The sequence below is a fragment of the Entelurus aequoreus genome, linkage group LG25 (assembly GCF_033978785.1).
Source record: "Entelurus aequoreus isolate RoL-2023_Sb linkage group LG25, RoL_Eaeq_v1.1, whole genome shotgun sequence".
Classification (NCBI taxonomy): Eukaryota; Metazoa; Chordata; class Actinopteri; order Syngnathiformes; family Syngnathidae; genus Entelurus; species Entelurus aequoreus.
This window is the reverse complement of record NC_084755.1, coordinates 21591146-21617491: the sequence shown is the minus strand read 5'-3', so window position 1 is coordinate 21617491 and position 26346 is coordinate 21591146. Positions and strand designations below refer to the sequence as shown.

The 26346-nt window shown below is 38.0% G+C and overlaps 1 protein-coding gene across 1 annotated transcript in view; it reads left to right on the top strand.

Annotated features, from left to right (window-relative positions):
* Positions 1 to 26346, top strand: part of slc17a7a (solute carrier family 17 member 7a) — a 46563-nt gene that overhangs the window by 6177 nt on the left and 14040 nt on the right. The window contains exons 2-5 of the mRNA XM_062036663.1: positions 19914 to 20166; positions 21718 to 21836; positions 22824 to 22938; positions 23012 to 23099. Of these exons, the coding sequence (XP_061892647.1) occupies positions 19914 to 20166; positions 21718 to 21836; positions 22824 to 22938; positions 23012 to 23099 (575 nt within the window). The remainder of the gene's footprint in view (positions 1 to 19913; positions 20167 to 21717; positions 21837 to 22823; positions 22939 to 23011; positions 23100 to 26346) is intronic.

Here is a 26346-nt window from a genome sequence, read left to right as displayed (position 1 = left end):
TTCAAGAGCAAGATGTAAATGTTTCTTCAATGTCATGTCAAGATAAAATAATTCACTGTAACGTCCCAATCTGCTCGTTCATGTTAATGAGCCAGTCAATAGATGAGAATAATGTCACAACCCTCTAGTCTTTTGGTCAAATTTGATTCTCTCATATTTTAATTGATTACCATGTAAATAAAACTACCGGTAGCTAAGGATCAGCATAAGAAAGTTTAATTTAGGCTAACTCTGATCATACTTAGAATTATTTTAATTTACTTTTTTCCACGTTATTCGTCTCTCTTACAGCATCCATTGCAATCAATTATACAAATGAGGCGATGACGTTATCTAGCGACTTTTAGGACAGCCAATAGCTACATTCCTTGCTGAGGAGTTGGCAGCACTGGAAGTATATGTGTTCTTGTCTTACATAAGGATTGTGAATAATAAACAGCACATCGCCTTCCAATTTTTGCGTATTTCCAGTATGACTGATCTGATGATATGGTCAAAAGTGCAGAAGCGTTACTACACTGACATAAAACCTATGGAAATTACCGAAACTGTTCGGAGGGGAATATTCAAGATGGCTGACTCTATTTGTGGCATTTTTGGATTTTTCGACGGTATTTTCACATACTTTATGGATTGTAAATACAATCGGATATGGTTTAATTGATACATCCATCCATCCATCCATTTTCTACCGCTTGTCCCTTTCGGGGTCGCGGGGGGGTGCTGGAGCCTATCTCAGCTGCATTCGGGCGGAAGGCGGGGTACACCCTGGACAAGTCACCACCTCATCGCAGGGCTTAATTGATACAATGAAACACAATTAAAGGCCTACTGAAATGAATTTTTTTTATTTAAACGGGGATAGCAGATCTATTCTATGTGTCATACTTGATCATTTCGCGATATTGCCATATTTTTGCTGAAAGGATTTAGTATAGAACAACGACGATAAAGATTGCAACTTTTGGTATCTGATAAAAAAAAGGCTTGCCCCTACCGGAAGTAGCGTGACGTAGTCAGTTGAACATATACGCAAAGTTCCCTATTGTTTACAATGATGGCCGCATGAAGTGAGAGAGATTCGGACCGAGAAAGCGACAATTTCCCCATTAATTTGAGCGAGGATGAAATATTTTTAAATGAGGAAAGTGCAAGTGAAGGACTAGTGGGGAGTGGAAGATGCTGTGAGAGCCGGGGGTGACCTGATATTCAGCTGGGAATGACTACAACAGTAAATAAACACAAGACATATATATACTCTATTAGCCACAACACAACCAGGCTTATATTTAATATGCCACAAATTAATCCTGCATAATAACACCTGCGTGTTTGTTATGCTAGCTCCTAGCTCCTCTGCTAGCTCCTAGCTCCATAGAACACGCCAATACAATTCAAACACCTGATCAACACACACAATCACTCAGCCCAAAAGACCGTTCACCTAACCCAAGGTTCATAAAGCTTATATATTTTTAAAAAGTTACGTACGTGACGCGCACGTAGGTACGGTATGTGTTATGCTAGCTCCTCTGCTAGCTCCTAGCTCCATAGAACACGCCAATACAATTCAAACACATGATCAACACACACAATCACTCAGCCCAAAAGACCGTTCACCTAATCCAAGGTTCATAAAGCTTATATATTTTTAAAAAGTTACGTACGTGACGCGCACGTAGGTACGGTACGTGTTATGCTAGCTCCTCTGCTAGCTCCTAGCTCCATAGAACACGCCAATACAATTCAAACACATGATCAACACACACAATCACTCAGCCCAAAAGACCGTTCACCTAACCCAAGGTTCATAAAGCTTATATATTTTAAAAAAGTTACGTACATACGCAAAAAAAAGCCAAAGCTGCATACTCACAGTAGCACGTCTGCGTCTTTGTCATCCAAATCAAAGTAATCCTGGTAAGAGTCTGTGTTGTCCCAGTTCTCTACAGGCGTCTGTGTATCCAAATCAAAAGTCCTCCTGGTTAGAGTCTCTGTTATCCGAGTTCTTCCATCTTGACTGCATCTTTCGGGAATGTAAACAAAGAAGCGCCGGCTGTGTACTGTTGTGGCTGACTACGTTCGAAAAATACGTCCATTTCGCACCGACAACTTTCTTCTTTGCTTGCTTGGCTTCCTTCTCCATAATGCAATGAACATGATTGAAACAGATTCACGAACACAGATGTCCAGAATACTGTGGAATTATGAAATGAAAACAGAGCTTTTTCGTATCGACTTCAATGTGGAAGGCATACCCGTGTTCGCCGGGCTACGTCACGCGCATACGTCATCCTCAGAGGCGTTTCGAACCGGAAGTTTAGCGGCAAATTTAAAATGTCACTTTATAAGTTAACCCGGCCGTATTGGCATGTGTTATAATGTTAAGATTTCATCATTGATATATAAACTATCAGACTGCGTGGTCGGTAGTAGTGGCTTTCAGTAGGCCTTTAAGCATATAAAATCAACTTGTTTTTCCATTGTACTGGTCCTTTTAAAACAAGTATAAAAAGACTCCAATGTCTTGAACTATGCAATTGTAACTGTCAGAATGTCATACAGAAACATATTTTACTTGAATGCACATCATTTATTTTTTCAAAACTTGCAAACGTTTTTATCTAAAGTAGTTAGGGTGTAATTTAAAGCGAAGTTTCAGTCGGAGTCGACTCACTTATCTTTGCATTATGCATGATCCCTGATCGTACAACAGGTAACCTTCCACGCTTAAGGTGAAGACGCAAAATAAATTGGGCGATTAATCTGCGTTTATACATGATTCATGCTATAATGTTTTGTGATTAATCGCATGAGTTGAAGCGTTAACTTTGACACCCCTGATTTTAACGTTTGCCATACAACTATAATAACGCTCGGTTTTGATTCTTATTAACCTGATAATTCCTAAAAACTGCTCTAAAAATTTCGCTGTGGTACCTCGGTTTCTGTTAGTAATCCATTCCCAAAAGGGTCACACAAAGACCAAATTGTATGTAAACTGTAGCAATGCTAATCCATTGAATCCAGTGTTCCAGATGCCCAAAAATATTGACACAAAACCCATTTTTCGCATGCTGTAAACAATACAAAATACATATAAATGACAAATTAAATTTAGAAATGAAAATTTTACGTAATTTTTCTTCCTTTTGTTAAAGATTCTTGTCGGCAACGACGATAATGAGGAAAGAAAGCCACCTTCATACTTTGCTACGAGTAATTTCTTGACTTAAATAGTGTTTCTCACTTTCTTTACCAAAGTACTTGTGCTTTCTTTGGCCCTACGGTAGCTTGTTTTTTAGTCATGTTAAAAAAAAAAGCACAGTGACTTGGTTACATAACTGTGTTAGTCAGCAAGTAACAGTCAACTTTTAATGATGTCACAGAGGTGCGACGGAGCTGGGGGTAGAATCACTTCTTGGTGGGAAGTTAAAAGCAGGCTAACCCAGGTGTGTTTTGTAAAAAAGACACGTTATGAAACAGCTGGACTCACTCAGTGTATTATTAGCGCAACAAACTAGCGTTGGTGACTCATTGTTAGGGCACATGCAGGCAAACGGATTGTTTTTTTAAGCGTATTTGATAACCAAGACAATATACAAAAAAAAGGCTAACTTTTGGCAAAATTATTCAGTGAAAACTGAATCCTATAAAAATATCAGGAAACTACTTCATTCTAAAATTAACATATCAAATGCACATACTTTAATGACTAGTGTGTTTACATTGTTCTTTTATTGAAAAAAAAATATTACACTTTTATTGAATACACACCTAAGGATGGGGGTACTTTTCACATTCGAATCGATGCGGTACCTATTCCCGGTACATAGGAATCGATACAGGTACCAGTTTTCTATACTTTTGTATGTTCAAAGGTGTTAAGAAATGTTTGTTTGAAAAGAAAAAAAGTTTATTTAACACTGAGTTGTGGTGTCGAGTAGTTGATGTCCTGTTTTGCTTATACATCTGAGTCTCATTTGCAAGTATTCTATCATAGACTTCCATTGCAGTTGCAATTCCAAGCCGTTAGATGGCAGTAGCGTATAGACTACGGTGTGTTGCTTTAGCCAGGAGGTAGTCTTCGCTATTAAGTTGAATGTGCTGGTCTTTTCTTATGTTGACCCATACAAAGTGTTTATACTGTAAGTATTGTATTTGTTACACATCAGCTGTTTGATTGTAACGTGCATCTTAGTTGTAGTTTTCGTTGCCAAACTTAGATGTGTTGAAATGTAAAATCACTTATGCTAATCTTTTGCATATCTGTAGCAATTCCAGTGTAAATTAGCATTGAGCTAGTACATTTTAAAAAGTGGTACCTTATTCTATTGTTTAGTGCTTTCTTCTTGCTTTTTTGGCATGGAAAATTGTAACATTACCTAAAGACAGTCCGGCTGAGTCGGCTCTGAGTGCTGCTTGGCTGCTTGTTTCCTGGCCAAGTGTTTATGCCTGTGCCAGTTTACAACCGGATGTGACATCACTTGTAACAAAGGTACAGAAATATGGCAGCGTTAATTGTACGTGATACCTAGTAGTACTGACAGACTTAGGTTGGTACCTATAAAAGTAATGAATTCAGTACCCAAGTTTGCTGCATGCTTTGAATGGGAAAAAGTGGTGCCATCTGATGGATGAAATACAAACCCCTTTTCCATATGAGTTGGGAAATTGTGTTAGATGTAATTATAAACGGATTACAATGATTTGCAAATCCTTTTCAACCCATATTCAATTGAATGCACTACAAAGACAAGATATTTGATGTTCAAACTCATACATTTTTTAAAAATTTTTTTTCAAATAATAATTAACTTAGAATTTCATGGCTGCAACACGTGCCAAAGTAGTTGGGAAAGGGCATTTTCACCACTGTGTTACTTGGCTTTTCCTTTTAACAACACTCAGTAAACGTTTGGGAACTGAGGAGACACATTTTTTAAGCTTCTCAGGTGGAATTCTTTCCCATTCTTGCTTGATGTACAACTTAAGTTGTTCAACAGTCCGGGGGTCTCCAATGTGGTATTTTAGGCTTCATAATGCGCCACACATTTTCAATGGGAGACAGGTCTGGACTACAGGCAGGCCAGTCTAGTACCTGCACTCTTTTACTATGAAGCCACGTTGATGTAACACGTGGCTTGGCATTGTCTTGCTGAAATAAGCAGGGGCGTCCATGGTAACGTTGCTTGGATGGCAACATATGTTGCTCCAAAACCTGTATGTACCTTTCAGCATTAATGGCGCCTTCACAGATGTGTAAGTTACCCATGTCTTGGGCACTAATACACCCCCATACCATCACACATGCTGGCTTTTCAACTTTGCGCCTATAACAATCCGGATGGTTCTTTTCCTCTTTGGTCCGGAGGACACGACGTCCACAGTTTCCAAAAACAATTTGAAATGTGGACTCGTCATACCACAGAACACTTTTCTACTTTGTATCAGTCCATCTTGGATGAGCTCAGGGTCAGCGAAGCCGACGGCGTTTCTGGGTGTTGTTGATAAAGGGTTTTCGCCTTGCATAGGAGAGTTTTAACTTGCACTTACAGATGTAGCGACCAAATGTTGTTACTGACAGTGGTTTTCTGAAGTGTTCCTGAGCCCATGTGGTGATATCCTTTACATACTGATGTCGCTTGTTGATGCAGTACAGCCTGAGGGATCGAAGGTCACGGGCTTAGCTGCTTACGTGCAGTGATTTCTCCAGATTCTCTGAACCCTTTGATGATATTACGGACCGTAGATGGTGAAATCCCTAAATTCCTTGCAATAACTGGTTGAGAAAGGTTTTTCTTAAACTGTTCAACAATTTGCTCATGCATTTGTTGACAAAGTGGTGACCCTCGCCCCATCCTTGTTTGTGAATGACTGAGCATTTCATGGAATCTACTTTTATACCCAATCATGGCACCCACCTGTTCCCAATTTGCCTGTTCACCTGTGGGATGTTCCAAATAAGTGTTTGATGAGCATTCCTCAACTTTATCAGTATTTATTGCCACCTTTCCCAACTTCTTTGTCACGTGTTGCTGGCATCAAATTCTAAAGTTAATGATTATTTGCAAAAAAAAAAAAAGTTTATCAGTTTGAACATCAAATATGTTGTCTTTGTAGCATATTCAACTGAATATGGGTTGAAAATGATTTGCAAATCATTGTATTCCGTTTATATTTACATCTAACACAATTTCCCAACTCATATGGAAACGGGGTTTGTATAAAGATACAATGTTTAATGTCAGTAGTCCCAATTGACATCCTAACATAAATGATTGCCTTAGTTTATGCCAAGATAAATCTGGAAAACAATTGTTTATTCAATCTGACATTTTTTGTGTAATGTTGCCATTGTGGGCTAATTTAATGAACAGAGATGACAATTTAACAATAAAAACAAATGGACATCCTATATTCATTCTACAGCCAAAATGGCTTAAAAAAATAATTTAACAAAGTGTTTATAAGGGTTAACAAAACAATATGCTTAGGAGTGTAATTTGTGCTTGTAGTTTGCACTGGTGTGGAAGTGCATGGCAGAGCACTATATATATTTTTGTATCATATTTCAATCAATCAATCAATCAATGTTTATTTATATAGCCCTAAATCACAAGTGTCTCAAAGGGCTGTACAAGCCACAACGACATCCTCGGTACAGAGCCCACATACAAGCAAGGAAAACTCACCCCAGTGGGACGTCAATGTGAATGACTATAAGAAACCTTGGAGAGGACCGCATATGTGGGTAACCCCCCCCCCCCCTACATACTGTTCATACGTTCTGCCATAAGCCGTTGTTGGAGGTTGGGAGGTTACTATCCGTGATGTCGGTCATGTATGTGGAGATTAAAAACACAGCGACACGCCATCGAACCAGGGTGCAAACGCACACATAAGAATGATCCAGCCAGGCCATAACATTAGGTACACCTGCACAATTTAATGGAGTGGTGTTTTTAATAGATTTGTGGTATTATTTGTGGTATATGAAGATTCTCCTAATTTAATGTAATATTCAGCATATTTTCTATGAGATTGAGTGGTCACTGTGTGTTGCATTGTGTAAGTGTGGTGATGGGATAGAGAGAGGGGGGAAAGTGGTGTGACCGGATGAGAAGGATGGGAGGGTGCCTCCCTGGGTGACACCATCCCACCGAGACCCAATCTGTTCACTTCAGGGACAGCGACTGGCGCACGGAAGAAGAGAACCCGCGAAATACTGTAAAGGCAGTAATATCACTGGAACGTCCAAATTGAATACTATACAGGATCAATTGAACACATCAGGCGGCTGCTCTTATATAATATTTGCGGTTAGCCTCCCTGCCTGTCTGTCCCTCTGCATCCGTCATCCTCTTATGAGAGGATTACAGAGAACACTCAGTCAATTCATCATTTCATATACAGGGTAACAAAGGTCGCAGGTCAGCTACCAACATGCGAGTCACCTGAAAAGACACCTGAAAGCTGCGCTATTGTGCAAAATATACTTTATTAATCAATCAATCAACCAGAGTTTAGTTATACAGCCCTTAATCACAAATATCTCAAAGGGCTGCATAAGCCCCAACGACATCCTCGGCTCAGATCCCACATCAGGTCAAGAAAAAATTCAACCCAATGGGAACAACGAGAAACCTTGAAAAGGGCCGCAGATGTGGGGGATCCACCCTGGGTGACTGGTGCAATGGATGCCGAGTGGATACAGTTAATAATGTGATGTTAATTAATGATTTTATATAACAGTTATATGTTATAACAGTAATATGTGTACCTAAAAACACAAAACAATGTATCATATCCATCACTTTCCAGTTCCATCACTTACTGGTACATCCCTTGCTACACATATTAAAATAAAGCCTGGAGATGCTGCAACTAAGGATGGTTACTAAAATCTATATTGCAGTATCTATTGCAGCCTCTTGACATAACGCTATACAAAATCCCAAACTAGGGAAGTAGGCACGCTGTGTAAATCGTAAATAAAAACCGAATACAATGATTTGCAAATCCTTTTCAACTTATATTCAATTGAATAGAGTGCAAAGACAATATATTTAATGTTCGAACTGAGAAACTTAATTGTTTTGCAAATAATCATTTACTTAGAATTTAATGGCAGTAACACATTGCAAAAAAGTTAGCACAGGGGCATTTTTACCACTGTGTTACATGGCCTTTCCTTTTAACAACACTCAGTAAACGTTTGGGAACTGAGGAGACCAGTTTTTGAAGCTTTTCAAGTGGAATTATTTCCCATTCTTGCTTGATGTACAGCTTAAGTCTCCGTTGTCGTATTTTACGCTTCATAATGCGCCACACATTTTAAATGGGAGATAGGTCTGGACTACAGGCAGGCCAGTTTAGTACCCGCACTCTTTTAACACGTGCAGAATGTGGCTTGGCATTGTCTTGCTGAAATAAGCAGGCTTGTCCATGAAAAAGACGTTGCTTGGATGGCAACATATGTTGCTCCAAAACCCGTATGTACCTTTCAGCATTAATGGTGCCTTCACAGATGTGTAAGTTACACATGCCTTGGGCACTAATACACCCCCATACCATCACAGATGCTAGCTTTTGAACTTTGCGCCTATAACAGTCCGGATGGTTCTTTTTTCTCTTTGGGCCGGAGAACACGACGTCCACAGTTTCCAAAAACAATTTGAAATGTGGACTCGTCAGACCACAGAACACTTTTCCACTTTGCATCAGTCCATCTTAGATGAGCTCGGGTCCAACGAAGTCGGCGGCGTTTCTGGGTGTTGTTGATAAATGGCTTTCACTTTGCATAGTAGAGTTTTAACTTGCACTTCCAGATGCAGCAACAAATAGTAGTTACTGACAGTGGTTTTCTGAAGTGTTCCTGAGCCCATGTGGTGATATCCTTTACACAGTGATGTCGGTTTTTGATGCAGTACCGCCTGAGGGATCCAAGGTCACGGGCATTCAATGTTGGTTTCAGGCCTTGCAGTGATTTCTCCAGATTCTCTGAACCCATCCATCCATCCATGTTCTACCGCTTGTCCCTTTTGGGGTGGCGGGGGGTGTTGGAGCCTATCTCAGCTACAATCGGGCGGAAGGCAGGGTACACCCTGGACAAGTCGCCACCTCATCGCAGGGCCAACACAGATAGACAGTCAACATTCACACTCACATTCACACACTAGGACCAATTTAGTGTTGCCAATCAACCTATCCCCAGGTGCATGTTTTTGGAGGTGGGAGGAAGCCGGAGTACCCGAAGGGTACCCACGCAGTCACGGGGAGAAAATGCAAACTCCACACAGAAAGATCCCGAGCCACCGTTTGATGATATTACAAACCGTAGATGGTGAAATCTCTAAATTCCTTGCAATAGCTCGTTGAGAAATGTTGTTCTTAAACTGTTCAACAAATTGCTCACACATTTGTTCACAAAGTGGTGACCCTTACCCCATTCTTGTTTGTGAATGACTGAGCATTTCATGGAATCTACTTTTATACCCAATCATGGCACCCACCTGTTCCCAATTAGCCTGTTCACCTAGGGGATGTTCCAAATAAGTGTTTGATGAGCATTCCTCAACTTTCTCCGTTTGTTTGCCACTTGTGACAGCTTTTTTTAAACATGTTGCAGGCATCAAATGGCAAATGAGCTAATATTTGCAAAAAATAACAAAGTTTACCAGTTCGAACGTTAAATATCTTGTCTTTGCAGTCTATTCAATTGAATATAGGTTGAAAATGATTTGCAAATCATTGTATTCTGTTTTTATTTACGATTTACACAAGGTGCCAACTTCACTGGTTTTGGGTTTTGTAGATACCGATATACAGTGATGGACAAGCTGTTTGGAAACTGTAGTTAGCCAAGCTACAAGCTACTCTCGATTAAATGTAGCTAAGCTACAGGGGAACCTATCCCCAGAGAAGTGTAGCAGGCTACACTACAAACTACACGACAAAAGTAGCTTGCTACATCAAAGCAACATTTACCAACATTTATATCTATGGGCGGTCCTTTCCACATGTATAATATCACTGTTATTGTAACCTTATCTGTGTCCACACACAACAATGCCACCGTTTAAGACGCCCGCCCCCCTCCGTCCACGCGCACGTCATAGTCATCACCAGTGTTGCTTTGTGTTCAAGTTCTTAAATTTAACTTATCTGAACAATATCCAGTGTTGTGGTATTTCAATTAACTGGAATCCAGTGTGCTGTGGAGCCCTATTGTAGTTAACCACACCTGAGACATCATAAACTAATCAAATCTTTATTAGACACGTAAACAATGTGATAAAGAACATTTAACATTAATCAATCTAGAGATCTAGATATCTGGTCAGGACACTCCTCACTCAATCAATCAACCAATCAATGTTTATTTATATAGCCCTAAATCACAAGTGTCTGAAAGGGCTGAACAAACCACAACGACATCCTCGGTACAGAGCCCATATAAGGGCAAGGAAAAGCTCACCCCAGTGAGACGTCGATGTGAATGACTATGAGAAACCTTGGAGAGGACCGCATATGTGGTTAACCCCCCCCCCCTCTAGGGGAGACCGAAAGCAATGGATGTCGAGTGGGTCTGACATAGTATTGTGAAAGTCCAGTCCAGAGTGGATCTAACATATTAGGGAGAGTCCAGTCCATAGTGGATCTAACATATTAGTGAAAGTCCAGTCCATAGTGGGGCCAGCAGGAAACCATCCCGAGCAGAGACGGGTCAGCAGCGCAGAGATGTCCCCAACCGATGCACAGGCGAGCGGTCCACCCGGGTCCCGACTCTGGACAGCCAGCACCTCATCCATGGCCACCGGACCTGTGCCCCCCCTTTCACAAGGGAGAGGGGGGCAGAAAAGAAAAGAAACGGCTGATCAACTGGTCTAAAAAGGGGGTCTATTTAAAGGCTAGAGTATACAAATGAGTTTTAAGATGGGACTTAAATGCTTCCACTGAGGTAGCATCTCTAACTGTTACCGGGAGGGCATTCCAGAGACTCTATAGCCCGCAGACTTTTCTTGGGCTCTGGGAATCACTAAAAAGCCGGAGTTCTTTGAACGCAGATTTCTTGCCGGGACATATGGTACAATACAATCAGCAAGATAGGCTGGAGCTAGACCGTGTAGTATTTTATACGTAAGTAGTAAAACCTTAAAGTCACATCTTAAGTGCACAGGAAGCCAGAGCAGGTGAGCCAGTATAGGCGTAATGTGATCAAACTTTCTTGTTCTTGTCAAAAGTCTAGCAGCCTTCATTTTGTACCAACTGTAATCTTTTAATGCTAGACATAGGGAGACCCGAAAATAATACGTTACAGTAATCGAGACGAGACGTAACGCAAGCATGAATAATGATCTCAGCGTCGCTAGTGAACAAAATGGAACACATTTTAGCGATATTACGGAGATGAAAGAAGGCCGTTTTAGTAACACTTTTAATGTGTGACTACAACGAGAGAGTTGGGTCAAAGATAATACCCAGATTCTTTACCGAGTCGCCTTGTGTAATTATTTGGTTGTCAAATGTTAAGGTGGTATTATTAAATAAATGTCGGTGTCTAGCAGAACCGATAATCAGCATTTCCGTTTTCTTGGCGTTGAGTTGCAAAAAGTTAGCGGACATCCATTGTTTAATTTCATTAAGGCACGCCTCCAGCTGACTACAATCCGGCGTGTTGGTCAGCTTTTGCCTTCACCTTCATTGTCCATTTATTTTTGGTGACTTTATATACACTGGACCTAGACGTTGAGTCTGCGACATACATGGTGGACCATAACTGATACAGTCTGCTTTGCCAGTCCAAATGCATTCGCCGTTTTTCTCAACGGCCAGGTAATACAAAGCACACGCTATCTTTTTTATCACATCCACGGGAGCTCCCATTCTTGTTGTCTCTCCTTCGACAAATGGACAAAGTTTTCGCTAAGTAGCATCCCGGCCAGACATTGGAAAGTTCTCTTGCCGTCTGAGAAGTGTTGTATCCCAAATAGCTGCAATCGCTTTCCCTTAAGGTATTCATGTGTGATTTCCACAAGCGTCTATACATGTAGAAGTAGGAGAAACACGGGCATGTCTGGATGACTCGCCTCCATATTTCCAGTGGTTAGCTCCGAGCTACAAAAAACACTTTATTATGAAGCTCGCTGTGGTGTGTTCTTTCTGACGTCACTTCCTGTGTGGGCGAGGTCTTTCTGGCGTCACTTCCTCGCCGAACTCACTTTGTAAACGATCAATGAGTCCATACAAAGCTAAGTGCTGGAGATTCAAGAATTACACGGCTGACTTACCCGTGTAAAAATTTGTCCGAGGAGGGGGACCTTAAACGCTGGGTTAGTGTGGCTGAAACGGGGCTTAGGCTAAATAATTATTCGTTTAAGGGGTTAAACGACTTTGTGTAAAAAATGGCCTTAGCCAATTGTGACTCATCATACGAACACTAACCAATCATCATGGATTTTCTCTGTATGTATGAATGTTCTCCTGGATTTGTAGTCCATTTTTTCTCTTTGTAGCTTGTAGCTTTGATGTAAGATACCTAGATAGGTCTAAAAGTAGCTAAGCTACAGGAAAAGATACTCATTGAGAAGGTAGCTTGTTAAACTACTTATCTTAACTACATGTAGCTTGTTACTGTCCATCACTGTGATATATTATTTGGTATATTAATGGTAACAGAACTATTTCAAAAGGCTTTATTCCTAATTTGCTTGTCTATATCTATATATAGATATCTATAGCTTGACAAAAAAACAATGACTTGTCGGTTGATATGTTATGATTTTGGTTTACAAAGTAAACAACTAAAAACTAAGGTCTTGGGCATTGTTTTCGCTAAACACATACATTTTGTTTTAATATGGCTAAGGACGTGCATTATTGTGGGTTTCCTGGACATCATCTTCACGAAAGGAAAATCTTTTATTTAAAAAATGTTTTGGTTTTTTTGAGTCAGCTTGAAGCGTCCCTCTGTCTCCGACTCCCTCGTCATCATGTGACATGCGTGCGTCTGTTATGATTTTGCTTACTCGTTTTGATGACCCGCCTTATCTTGCCTCTGATTGGCCAGTTCGTAATGTTTCGCCTTAACCTTAGCCAATTGTGACTCATCAAACGAACACCAACCAATCATCATGGATTTTTTCCGTATGTTCCGATCTTCTCATTCATCCAGGTCATTGTATTTTCTACGTATTTTTTTGGCCTGGATTCGCAGTTTATTCTCTCTCTTTGTAGCTTGTAGCTTTGAGGAAAGCTACCTTGCTACATGGGTATAAAAAGTAGCTAAGCTACAGGAAAAGCTACTCGTTAAAAAAGCTAGATAATTGAAGTCAAAAGCTATGTAGCTTAGCCTGCTGGTCACAAAACACTGCAGGAACGTAGCAGCAGAGTGCGTCAAATATGGCCGCAAAATTATACTTTTACAAAATAAAAGCATGTTTTATTGTAAGTTTATGAGCTTTAGTATGTTTAGAACTATATATAGACGTATTATTTGGGGTTATTTAGTCAGAAAAAGTAACGTCAAATTGCATGCATCCGGGCACAGCCGTACACTTCATTGGTAGCAATCATGGCGCCTGTTGTTTAGTTGACACGAGACTGGCTCTCAGCACCTGAGCGTGTTTATTTAACAGTAGATTTAAATGAACACAGTGAGTCCTATTTTCAGGCATTCACAATCTTTGTCTCTGCGGGCGGAGAGCGCAGCTCAGCTTTACACACACACAGGAAGCACAGACAGACAGCCTGCCTACACGCGACTCCCCTGTGAGAAGTGCCGCAAATTAACAAACATTTGGATAAAGAACATATGATTATAAAGCTAAATGTCCAGTTGTGTTAATATTTCAGCTTCAAATTGGATGGGCAAATAAACCCATCAACACGGACGAGGAAGAATGCCATTATCATGGCAATAAATAAATAAATAAATAGTGATGATGGCAATAAACAAAAAGACAATGTCCTACCTAGTTTTTCCAACTGGGAAAAAATGCACTTTAATATGTTTAATTTTTATCTCAGTTAAATTTTTGCTTGCAGAAATTAGGGTACATTTTTTTGGATGTTTGTTTTTTTAGTTAGAATAACGGTTATTTACCTTCCGATTACAGTACAATCCGGTACACAATTCTATAGTAATGACAAATAAAAGTTAATATCCTGTTAAATGGTTACTTTATTATTATATTATACATTATGATTACATTACATTATAATCACTGTATAGTTTTTGTCGGTTATTTCTTCAGTTTAAGAGAATGATGTAGACAAAAGCTCTGAGTCTGTCTGCATAAAGCCAGATATTTTATTACATTTTAAATGATTGCATATTGTGTGGCACATTGAGACAAAAATATGTTGATTGACAGTCTAAAAATAACATGTCTTCTTTCACTCTTTGTTTTCGCAGTTTATGCATTTTTATGTATAAAATATAAAAATCGCAAATCGAATCGCAATTTTGGAGAGAAAAATCGCAATAACATTGCCATTTTTAAACTAATGTAGCATATTAGGGTGTCACTCCATAGGTGCGTAAAGCATGTGTACAAGTTTGTTTTCGTTCTGTGCAGGTTGTGCCGAAAATAACCTACCAGTATAGAATCCGTTTATAGCGAGTGAGGAGGACTGAAACACACGGTGTAGTGGAGCTTTTGCAATTAAAAAACTGTGACTTTTTAATCAATGTTAATAATAAAAACGGTTAATCGTTGCATCACTAGTCACACTTTTCAGGCTCCAAACTGATTAGTACCACAGATTAAAAAAAATATGATCTGAGTTATTTTCATCTCCATGCCTTAATTAAGATGTGTTTTATTTAAAGGTTTATAGCTTATGTACAACAAATGGCCAAGCAAGCAGAAATAATTAATAGTAATTATAATACAGAAGTGATAAGTTTGAGCTGTGTATACCGTTGAGAGATGTTTTAATGAGATCAGAGCGTGTGAGTGTATGCCTTTAGGGAGAGGCGCCTGTTGCTGATGGCTGGTCCTATTGAATGCATGTTGTTAGCGCTAGCTAATATAGCAATTCAACGTACTTCAGTGGCTATACCTTTCCTTGTTCACAAATGGTATGTTATTAGATTACATGCTTATCACTTCATTGAAATGCTGCTTTTTTCTTCTTCTGTAGTACAATAGTAGTTGTACATTGTGACAGTCCTCTGTAGCAGTGGCCCCCAACCTTTTTGTAGCTGGGGACCGGTCAACGCTTGAAAATTTGTCCCACGGACCGGGGGGTGAGGATTTTTTTTTTTTTTTTTTTTTCATAAAGAAATACAATCATGTGTGCTTACGGACTGTATCCCTGCAGACTGTATTGATCTATATTGATATATAATGTATATATTGTGTTTTTTATGTTGATTTAATTTTTTAAAAAAAGTTTTTATTTTATTTTATTTTATTTTTTTAAATTAAATTTCTTGCGCGTCCGCTTACCAATCGGTCCCGGTGGTTGGGGACCACTGCTCTGTAGGACATCGATTAAAATTCCGACATTGGTGTTCACATTGGCGTAGCAAGCAAACGCCATAGTCTATGTGTACTGCAATGTAATTTAATCTAAATTACGGAACATTATTTCTCTGTTTTCCCGTGATCTTTGTCATTTTATGTAGAAAAAGTGAGGGGACGGACTGTTATCAATAGGAATCTGATGGGCTACACCCGCGGCCCCATTTTTTGCTTCTGAAAATAATTATAGCCATCATTTCCCATATTTAATATCAATTAGTTTTTAAAGAATGGGTAGATAACAAACTGTACTTGGAACGTCCTCTTTCCATTGCCAGACTCAATATGTCTTAGTGTGATGTCATCTACAGCAGTGGTCCCCAACCTTTTTTGCACCACGGACCGGTTTAATGTAGGCGTTATTTTCAGGGACCGGCTTTCCACTTGTGCCAAATAAATACAGCAAAAATAAGTGCATGGAAAATACAACTCACTATAACGCTGAATTAGTGAGTTACCATCAACCTGCTGGGGACTGCAGATGGAAATCAGCCTGGCTACAACATGGCTAAAATCTGTCACATTTAAATTTTATATGTTCAATAATGTGTATTGTATCGTGTCACAAAGTTATAACAAATATAACAAATGGCAACTTCCTAAGAGGAGTTTTATTGTACATTTATAAACAAGCTTATTGGTGTGTCTAGTGGGACAGGCGAAAGTTAAGTGAGGAAAAATGCAGTCGTTTATAAATGATTTAATGCTTCTCTGCGGCCCCGGTAGTAAATGCGTCACGGACTGGTACCGGTCCCCAGACCGGTGGTTGGGGACCACTGATCTACAGAACTGGAGCCCATTTCACCGCATAAACAGTGTAGATAAAGGCATGTAAAACTGTTATTTTGAACACTTAATTGCATGTTTTTGTTGCCCTGGTCCATGATTACTTCAAAACTGGTATGGCTAACAAAATAAATTGCCATTTTCTGAGTTCCCTGCGCTTCCATCTCTTCTTCCATAGACACCATAGCCTGTGTTTCCTCATGCGCTTTCAGCCTTTCCTCAAGCATCTCTCACGGAAAACATCAGTAGAAGAGGACTTACTAGTGGCTTAATTTATTTTTGTCTTGCTTTTGTGCACCGGGTCTACTCTTTTTCCCGTTTTTCCGCAGGTTCTGACTCAGTTTTTCTCACCTCGAGGGTGCTCCTGATTTTTGGGATCACATTTGGCTTGAGTCTTTTAATTTTTTTCCATCTAAACTCCAACTTCTCGTTTGAAATCAGAATCATTAAAATGATTGCTGCAAATTACACTCCTCTTGCTTAGTCTCTCCCATTTTGCGTGACTAAATTTAAATGGAGAGGTCTATTCTTTCACCATCATTTGGAAATGTTTGGCTGCCTATCGCTTCTTTCGTTGTATTGTTACAACCTGCAACAATGCATCTAGCAGAAATGTTTGATAATTCCTTCAAATTCTGTGCGAAAATATTGTGATTTGGGATGAAGATGCTACTAAAATACATGAAATTCTTGTCACCCTGTCAGCAGGGTGACCCAAGCCCGCCCAGATTTTAGAGCTAAAAATGGGCGTAGCAAAATGAAAAACAAGCCTATAATCACCACTGTGTCTATTTTGGAGGGAATTATACAGACATAATTATTTGGTCCAAAACAATGACATAAGTGCCAATGTTGTCATAATAACCTGATGTTTAATATTGGAATGCATGTCACTGCTAAAACATAATTAAAAAAATAAATGTTAATAAGCAAGCGTGTGAGGAGGAGAGTTTGAGGTGTTAGTCCCTCCAGGCGCTTTGTGTTGTAATTATGATATTCCAAAATGCCTGAGGTCAGAAAAGGGGGTGCCTACTGTCTTCTCACTCTCATTAATTTAGAGCAAGAATCAGGTTCTGTTTATAATAACATTGGAAGGTACAGTAGAGTCCTTCATTGCATATTTAGGGTTAAAATGATTGAGTCCTAGTGTCCTGACAATGTGCAAACATTGAGAATTCTCATTTCCTCTACTTAAACAGTTGTGGTTTAGTGCTGCTTTACCATCATCTGCACTGTTTTGCATGTTTATCCTTTGGTGTGAAGCAGCTTTAATTAAGAGTCATATTGGCTGTGGGCTAGCCTCGTTAGCTGGTAGCATATGTGTCAGTGTCAGCCTGCAATCTGTCTCCACGTCTAATAAGGACGCTTCCGCTGACTGTGCAGTGCTAAAGTCAGATTGCGCGTGAGAGAGTAGACGTATGATATGAGAATCTTATAAAAGTCCTGCATAAGTCAATCATGTGCTTATTTGTATGTTTTGGCATTGTAATAATCGATACCTTATATATTATATTCAACATGTTTCTAGTTCTACATTTAAATGTTTAGCATTCAAGTTTCAAATGCATTATATCCATATATCTTGTTTTATATTTTGAACTTGAAAAAGTCTTGGAAATTTGTCCTGAAATTTTGGCAATATTTGAAAAATTGTGGATAGTAAGAGCTGAACATTTTAATACTGATTACATTTTTTTTATTTTTTTATTTAAATAAAAAAACAATTTAGTTGGAATGGATGAAACACAATACAGTGTGAAAACTTAACTTTTTCAAGGATTCCAAAAAAACATAAAAAATGCATTGAAAATAATGTATAAACTAACAATGATAAAATGTACTAAATTTAAGAGGAAAAACTAAAAATATATATATTCATATATAATTCCAAATTTTTTATTATTAAAGTATTAAATATATTTGTTAAATATTTGCCAGCTAAAAAAAAAAACCTCATTGTTGATGTTGGCTCGGTTGGTAGAGCGCCCGTGCCAGCAACCTAAGGGTTCCTGGTTCGATCCCCGGCTTCTGCCATCCTATTCATGTCCGTTGTGTCCTTGAGCAAGACATCATCCTTGCTCCTGATGGGTCGTGGTTAGGGCCTTGCATGGCAGCTCCTGCCATCAGTGTGTGAATGGGTGAATGTGGAAATAGTGTCGAAGCACTTTGAGTGTCTATTTTCAATATATTATACTGTTTAAATTTAAACATCCACGATCGATAGACTATTAAAAAAACATTGGCAATGCAGTAATGAATCAAACTCACAACCCTTAGTTTAAAGACCAGTGGTCTAACCACTAACCACTAATTTAAATTATTTTTAGTGTTTTTGTTATTACGTATTCTCACATTTTCCCCCTTTTATTTTATCAAGCCGCTGGTACTGGTATTGTGTCTATCCAAAAATAATAGGTATACTTACGGAATTATGCACATTTTAATTGTTTAATTGGAGACATATGCTGTCATTTTAAGCAATGTGGTACACTAAAAAACTAACATATAAAGTTAAAGCCATAATGTCTTCATAGGGAAGCCACGCCTATTGCTGCTTTGCCCCTCTATATTCATTTCCGGAAGTAAATCATTTTTATAATCCTAATCTGAATGTTGTGACAGATTAAGAGAGCGAGAGAGAGGGAGAAAGAGAGGGAGGATGCAATTGTAGATAATCTCCGACAAATTCCAAAATGCTGCATCGACTAAGTATCGTTTATGTTCATTCAGTTTTACTTGACAAGCATATCTTTATTTGCTAATTGATCGAGTGCTAGTGTGCGTATAAAAAGAGACGGTGCTGCAGATGTGTAACCAAGAAATAAGAGGCATAGATGCATTGTGACACATTACGGTGGGGGAAAAAAGATACAGTGAATTATTTATTTATCCCATCCCAAAACACATCAATAATGAACCAATGTCAGAATCTAGCTTGCATCATGTTGTGTGAGTGAGTGTGTGATAGAGTACCGACAGAAATGAATTATCCCAAATTTTCGCAAAAGTAAACACTTTATTTTGACCATTTTATTCTGAAAAAACAAAACGCAGATCTGTGAAAGATGAACATATCCTTGTTTCTATACATCATCGCCCAGCTCACTGACTAAGTGGATCAGCTCACAAGTGGATGCACACATGCGCAAAAACATGCAGTCATCTTCAAACCTAGTGACACTTTTTGCTGTCTTCTTAGGAACAAAATCACCTTAATCATGTAATTTCTAATCAATGACCATGGATTTACACTAAACGCTCACATACATTTTCACATGCTGTTGTGTTTTGCAACCCAAAGCAACTTACCGGTACACTTTGACACAAAATGACATCTGAACAAAACAAAAAAAAGCATTAAAATGTACTTGCTTTTTTCCAGGATTTTGGTTTTCTATTCAGATAAAGTACAGTAGTACTTACCATGTAATCTTGCAACTAGTAAGCAAAAAAACATGGAAACATTTTTTGGAGGAGGTCTTATTTAGAAGAAACAGTGGACCCTCTGAGGTACAACTGTCACATGCGTGTGAAAACAAATAATGTGTCAAAGGTCAAGCTAATCCCCTGCACCTCTCCCGTGCCGTCCACCAGGTTGATTGACAAGCAGCAGCCTAATGGAGAAACCATCGAGCTGTCAGCGGAGGGCCGCCCAGAGCTGGTGCAGGAGAAGGAGCTGCCCGTGGTGGATTGTACATGCTTTGGCTTGCCCAGGCGTTACATCATCGCCATCCTGTCTGGCCTAGGCTTCTGCATCTCCTTTGGCATCCGCTGCAACCTGGGCGTGGCCATTGTGAGCATGGTCAACGACCACACTGTCTACAAAGGAAACAAGGAAGTGCTGGTGGTAAGTGAGCATGTTTATGTCTGGTTATGGAGCATGCATGCAACTAGTTATAACATAGGTAGGGGTGTCCAAAAAAAAAGATTTTTGAATGAATCGTGATTTTTTTTTTGTAACGATTATTACTCAATTAAAAAATAAAAAATAAAAATAAAAAAACGTTTTCTTTTTTTATCTGTCCTGCCCAGCCACTCAGGGAAATCATATTGTTGGTATGGATGCCTATATCTGCTGTACAGATTTATTTTTGAAGTTTTGGATACTTCTTTCGTTACCTTTTTTGTATTTTACTTTTTTAAATGTTTGGGTAGAATTTTATTAAGCAAAACCAGTTTTCTTTTAAGTAATATAGAAATGTATAACAGCTGTTTATCTATTTTATGGAGAAAGTTTTTGACGAAATATTGATAATAATATTCTATATTAATTGAAACTGACAGTGAAAGCTATGGAATTAACAATAATTCAGCTTTCTTTAATAATCTGTTTCAAAAGGTCAAAACACCGAATTGTTGAAAAACCAAAGTAATGTTTCCCGTAAAAAATGTAAATCCAATTATACCGTTCCAAACACTCAAAAATAGCACATTTTATAAAAGATAGTTATAGTTTTACAGGCATTAAACAATGTGAAATACATATCATTTATGAATGAAATTTATAAATGAACATTAGGGCGCCATTGATTAATTGATTAGATCGATTTATTCGATTAGAAAAAAACTTTGATTAATATCTGGTTGCTTCAATTAATCGTTTGAGTAAAACTATTCAAAATGTATAACATCTTGGAGTGGCCGTAACTTTAAATATGTGGACATAGTTTCCGCACGGCCACTGCAATCGAGCCTGCATTATTTTATTATATTACTTATATTAATGCACATGTGTCAAAAATGCCATTTAAATTTTTATGTTGTGCCTTTATTAGGAAAAAAAGAATAGCAAGCAGAATAGTTTTATATTTACTATGTATATTACTATTTACCCTGAAATATACATTAAGGCTAGAAAGTATGTTTTTCCTGTAATTTAATTAATCAGACAAATTTAGTGATAGATTATTTGCTTACAAAAATAATCAATAGCTGCCCTAATGCAGCTCTAAATAAAAATTTACATTACTGTCACTTTAAATTTGTTGATAAAATGTACGGTGCGAGAGGAAGGAAGTGAGAGCTATACGTATGGCACTTGCGTACTTTGCTCTGATTTTTTGCTTGCATTCAATAGTTTCTCACCCTGTTTATTAAAGTGTTTATATCCAAGAACTTACAAATAATAACTGTGTGCTCACACAACTTTATTTAAATCAACTCGTGCACTGGACAACGCTTTACGGCACAACAAGTCCTCGCAGCAGTATGCTACAACTCACAACTTTCTTAGGCCCCGTCACAAACGTGTGAAGGCTTTGTTACCACAGAATTTTCTGTTTAACGTCTAAAAATTTGTCTATAAACCACTGTATGAAAACTAGTAAGAAAAAAACCACTGCCAAGTTGTGAGTCCTTGTTTGTGTCAGTGTCAAATGCCAAAATCTTTCTCTCTTAGGCTGCACAGTTCACTTGGGACCCGGAGACAGTGGGTATGATCCACGGCTCCTTCTTCTGGGGCTACATTGTCACACAGATCCCAGGAGGTTTTATATGTCAAAAATTTGCAGCCAACAGGTATAAGTCTCTTGTTAGCCATCCAGACTACTACTTTTTTTTTAGTTGGTAATGTAACTTAGTTTGTTTATGTAACTGTGCTGATTAGGAAAATGTGATCCCAATGGTGTAACCCATTGTTATGTAAATAATCATCTAACTTCATGTTTAAAAAACATCACACATAATAAACTACATTGATTATAATAAACAAAATTTGTATGTATTATTGAATGTGGAAAAATATACTAAATGTTCTGTGCCAACTACTCAAATTTGGATTTCTTGCCATATTGTCCTCGTAAAAATACACCAATTATTGTCATTAACACAGTTGGTATCATAAATTCACTAAAATAATTCAAATAGCCAAATTATTGTATATTTAATTAAATGTTTTGCATTATATTCTTTACATGTTTATGCTTTTTCTTTCTAATATTTTTTAAATCCAATTTAATGTTTATGTCCTATAACAATTTTAGAATTGAAAATAAATTATACTATTTAAATTATTACTTCTATAGTTTACATATATACACTATATATGTACAATTATAGTGTGTAATCTAAATGTAATCTGTTTTAAAATGTATCTAAAACTATTTTAAAAAATAGTCTAAGTTAATTCATATTGAAATGTTAATAGAATTGTGAATAACGTACACAGTATGAAATATACGTACAGACTCAGCTGAAATAATTAAAATGTTTCAAAAATGTATTTACAGTATTACAGTACTTCAATTTAAAAACCATTAATCTATAGATTAACTCATTTCTTAATGATCTACATGATTATGGCTCACAGTTAATAAAATCCCCAGACTCAATATCGCTAAAATTTGAGAAATTGTCAAAACGTTGAATAATATAAACTACTAAAGTAACTTAAAAACAATTCCAATTTATTCAGATTACCCTGTGTAAATACAGTATACATATGTAAATATTATCGAGTCAAGAGTATTTTGTGAGGCAGCTTGTTTGGTCTTTTGTGTGTTCAAGAGTGTTTGGCTTTGCCATCGTAGCCACGTCCACCCTGAACATGTTGATCCCATCTGCTGCCCGCTGCCATTACAGCTGCGTCATACTGGTCAGAATATGTCAAGGCCTTGTTGAGGTAAAGTGTGTGTGTGTGGGTAATATTGCATGAAACAACAAGTCCTATCCAATGACTGGCTTGTGTCCTGCAGGGTGTGTCATACCCTGCCTGCCATGGGATTTGGGCCAAATGGGCTCCTCCACTGGAGAGAAGTCGATTAGCCACAACGGCCTTTTGTGGTAATTTGATGACACAAAAATCAATCTTGCATCTTATTTTAATTGATGCACATTTTTGTTTAATGACTTTTTCCAAACCTCCACTGTTTCACATGTCTGTGATGTTGCAGTGGGGTACAATTACCTAAAATAAATGTATGGTAATGAGTGAAAAATATAAAATGTATTGCTGTCAAATAACAAATGAACTCATCTGAATAATCACAAATAATTATCACATTAATCATGTATATGCAGATTAATCACGCAATTTATTGTTGGCTGTACATGTTACTTGACCTGAACCACAGCTGGTCACCTGAAAGGCAGAGTAGTTTGTTAGGATGAGTGAGGAGACTTCGACTGGTGCGTTCGCTGGAAAATTTCACTTCAAAATAAACCCTGATGTTACTTTAGATCTGCGATGAGGTGGCGACTTGTCCAGGGTGTACCCCGCCTTCCGCCCAATTGTAGCTGAGATAGGCTCCAGCGCCCCTCGCGACCCCGAAGGGAATGAGCGGTAAAAAATGGATGGATGGATGGGTTACTTTAGATAAAACTGTTAGCAAGTTTAATGCAAATAAATGTAATGTAATGTAAAACATTTTTTTAAATTCCTGTATGACATTCTGACAATAAAATTGCATTTGTGTCCAAATATAATATTAACATTTATTTATAAGCGCTTCATACAGAGAAAAAAAGAAATGCAATGCGAAGTGCTTTACAAACTTAAAAAATGTACACTACCGTTCAAAAGTTTGGGGTCACATTGAAATGTCCTTATTTTTGAAGGAAAAGCACTGTACTTTTCAATGAAGATAACTTTAAACTAGTCTTAACTTTAAAGAAATACACTCTATACTTTACTAATGTGGTAAATGACTATTCTAGCTGCAAATGTCTGGTTTTTGGTGCAATATCTACATAGGTGTATAGAGGCCCATTTCCAGAAACTATCACTCCAGTGTTCTAATGGTACAATGTGTTTGCTCATTGGCTCAGAAGGCTAATTGATGATTAGAAAACCCTTGTGCAATCATGTTCACACATCTGAAAACAGTTTAGCTCGTTACAGAAGCTACAAAACTTAACCTTTCTTTGAGAAGATTGAGTTTCTGGAGCATCACACTTGTGGTGTCAATTAAACGCTCAAAATGGCCAGAAAAAGAGAACTTTTATCTGAAACTTGACAGTCTATTCTTGTTCTTAGAAATGAAGGCTATTCCACAAAATTGTTTGGGTGACCCCAAACTTTTGAACGGTAGTGTATATATAATAATATTTAAAATATGCAAGCGAGTAATAACCTGTCACTAATCATAACTAATTAGAATAAAACAAATTATCATTTGACAGCAGTAATTAAAATATAAAACTTTTTTTTTTTCATTAATTTACTTTGAATACAAAAATAGCATTTCAAATACAAAAAATTCCAAAAGAACAGGAAGAAGAAAAAGCTAATAATGTCCTGCCCCATCACTAATGATTTTATTATTTATCAACAATACAATACAATACTTAATGACCTTATACAACAATATTTAGTATATAAATATCATACAAAATTACATCCATAAGAACTCACAATAAATAAACCCACTCATCATTTCATCAAATGTAGTTTTATATATAAATTATTACCTTAAGATATTTTATGTTTTCTCCTCCTCGTCGTACCTATTACATTTTTTTTTAAAATCAGAATCAGCTTTATTGGCCAAATGTTTTACACACAAAATAGAATGATTCATCATCAGCATGCATGCATGCATATTTAAAGGCCTACTGAAACCAACTACTACCGACCACCCAGTCTGATAGTTTATAATCAATGATGAAATCTTAACATTGCAACACATGCCAATACGGCCGGGTTAACTTATAAAGTGCAATTTTAAATTTCCCGCTAAACTTCCGGTTGAAAACGTCTATGTATGATGACGTATGCGCGTGACGTCAATCGTTGAAACTGAAGTATTCGGACTCCATTGAATCCAATACAAAAAGCTCTGTTTTCATCTCAAAATTCCACAGTATTCTGGACATCTGTGTTGGTGAATCTTTTGCAATTTGTTTAATGAACAATTAAGACTGCAAAGAAGAAAGTTGTAGGTGGAATCGGTGTATTAGCGGCTGGCTCCAGCAACACAAGCAGGAGGACTTTGACTTGGATAGCAGACGTGCTATCCGACGCTAGCCGCCGACCGCACGGATGATCGGGTGAAGTCCTTCGTCGCACCGTCGATCGCTGGAACGCAGGTGAGCACGGGTGTTGATGAGCAGATGAGGGCTGGCTGGCGTAGGTGGATAGCTAATGTTTTTAGCATAGCTCTGTGAGGTCCCGTTGCTAAGTTAGCTTCAATGGCGTCGTTTGCAACAGCATTGTTAAGCTTCGCCAGGCTGGAAAGCATTAACCGTGTAGTTACATGTCCATGGTTTAATAGTATTGTGGATTTTCTGTCTATCCTTCCAGTCAGGGGATTATTTATTTTGTTTCTATCTGCAGTTAAGCCCGATGCTATCACGTTAGCTCCGTAGCTAAAGTGTTTCGCCGATGTATTGTCATGGAGATAAAAGTCACTGTTAATGTCCATTTCGCGTTCTCAACTCTCATTTTCAAGAGGATATAGTATCCGAGGTGGTTTAAAATACAAATCCGTGATCCACAATAGAAAAAGGAGAGAGTGTGGAATCCAATGAGCCAGCTTGTACCTAAGTTACGGTCAGAGCGAAAAAAGATGCGTCCTGCACTGCACTCTAGTCCTTCACTCTCACGTTCCTTTTTTTTATTTAAACGGGGATCTGCTATCCCCGTTTAAATTTAAAAAATTCCTTTCAGTAGGCCTTTAAACTAATGGAATGTTGACTTAAATTTTTTTTGTAAAACTATGACAAAATGGGATCAAATGACGAGAAAACAGTCACTAATCAAATAAATGTTTTATATTTTTGTAACTGATTTGATGAAAATACAATCAATTTAATTCCATTTCACAACCGTTGAATACAATAAATGCCATTTTATAGGTGATGCACAGTGCAAGGCAGAAGTAATAAACGGGATCTATGATGATTATAATATACATTTAAAACAGTTCCTTGTGATGTAGATAATATTTATTGCATATGCTTTGGTGTAAATGTTCCCTATAACCCATTTTTTCTGAATCTGTCCTCAAGATGTTCGTTTGTGGAGGAGTTCCCAGATTGCAAATGAAACCACGCCCCAACCTCTTCAAAAGTATCTTAATTTATCTTTCGA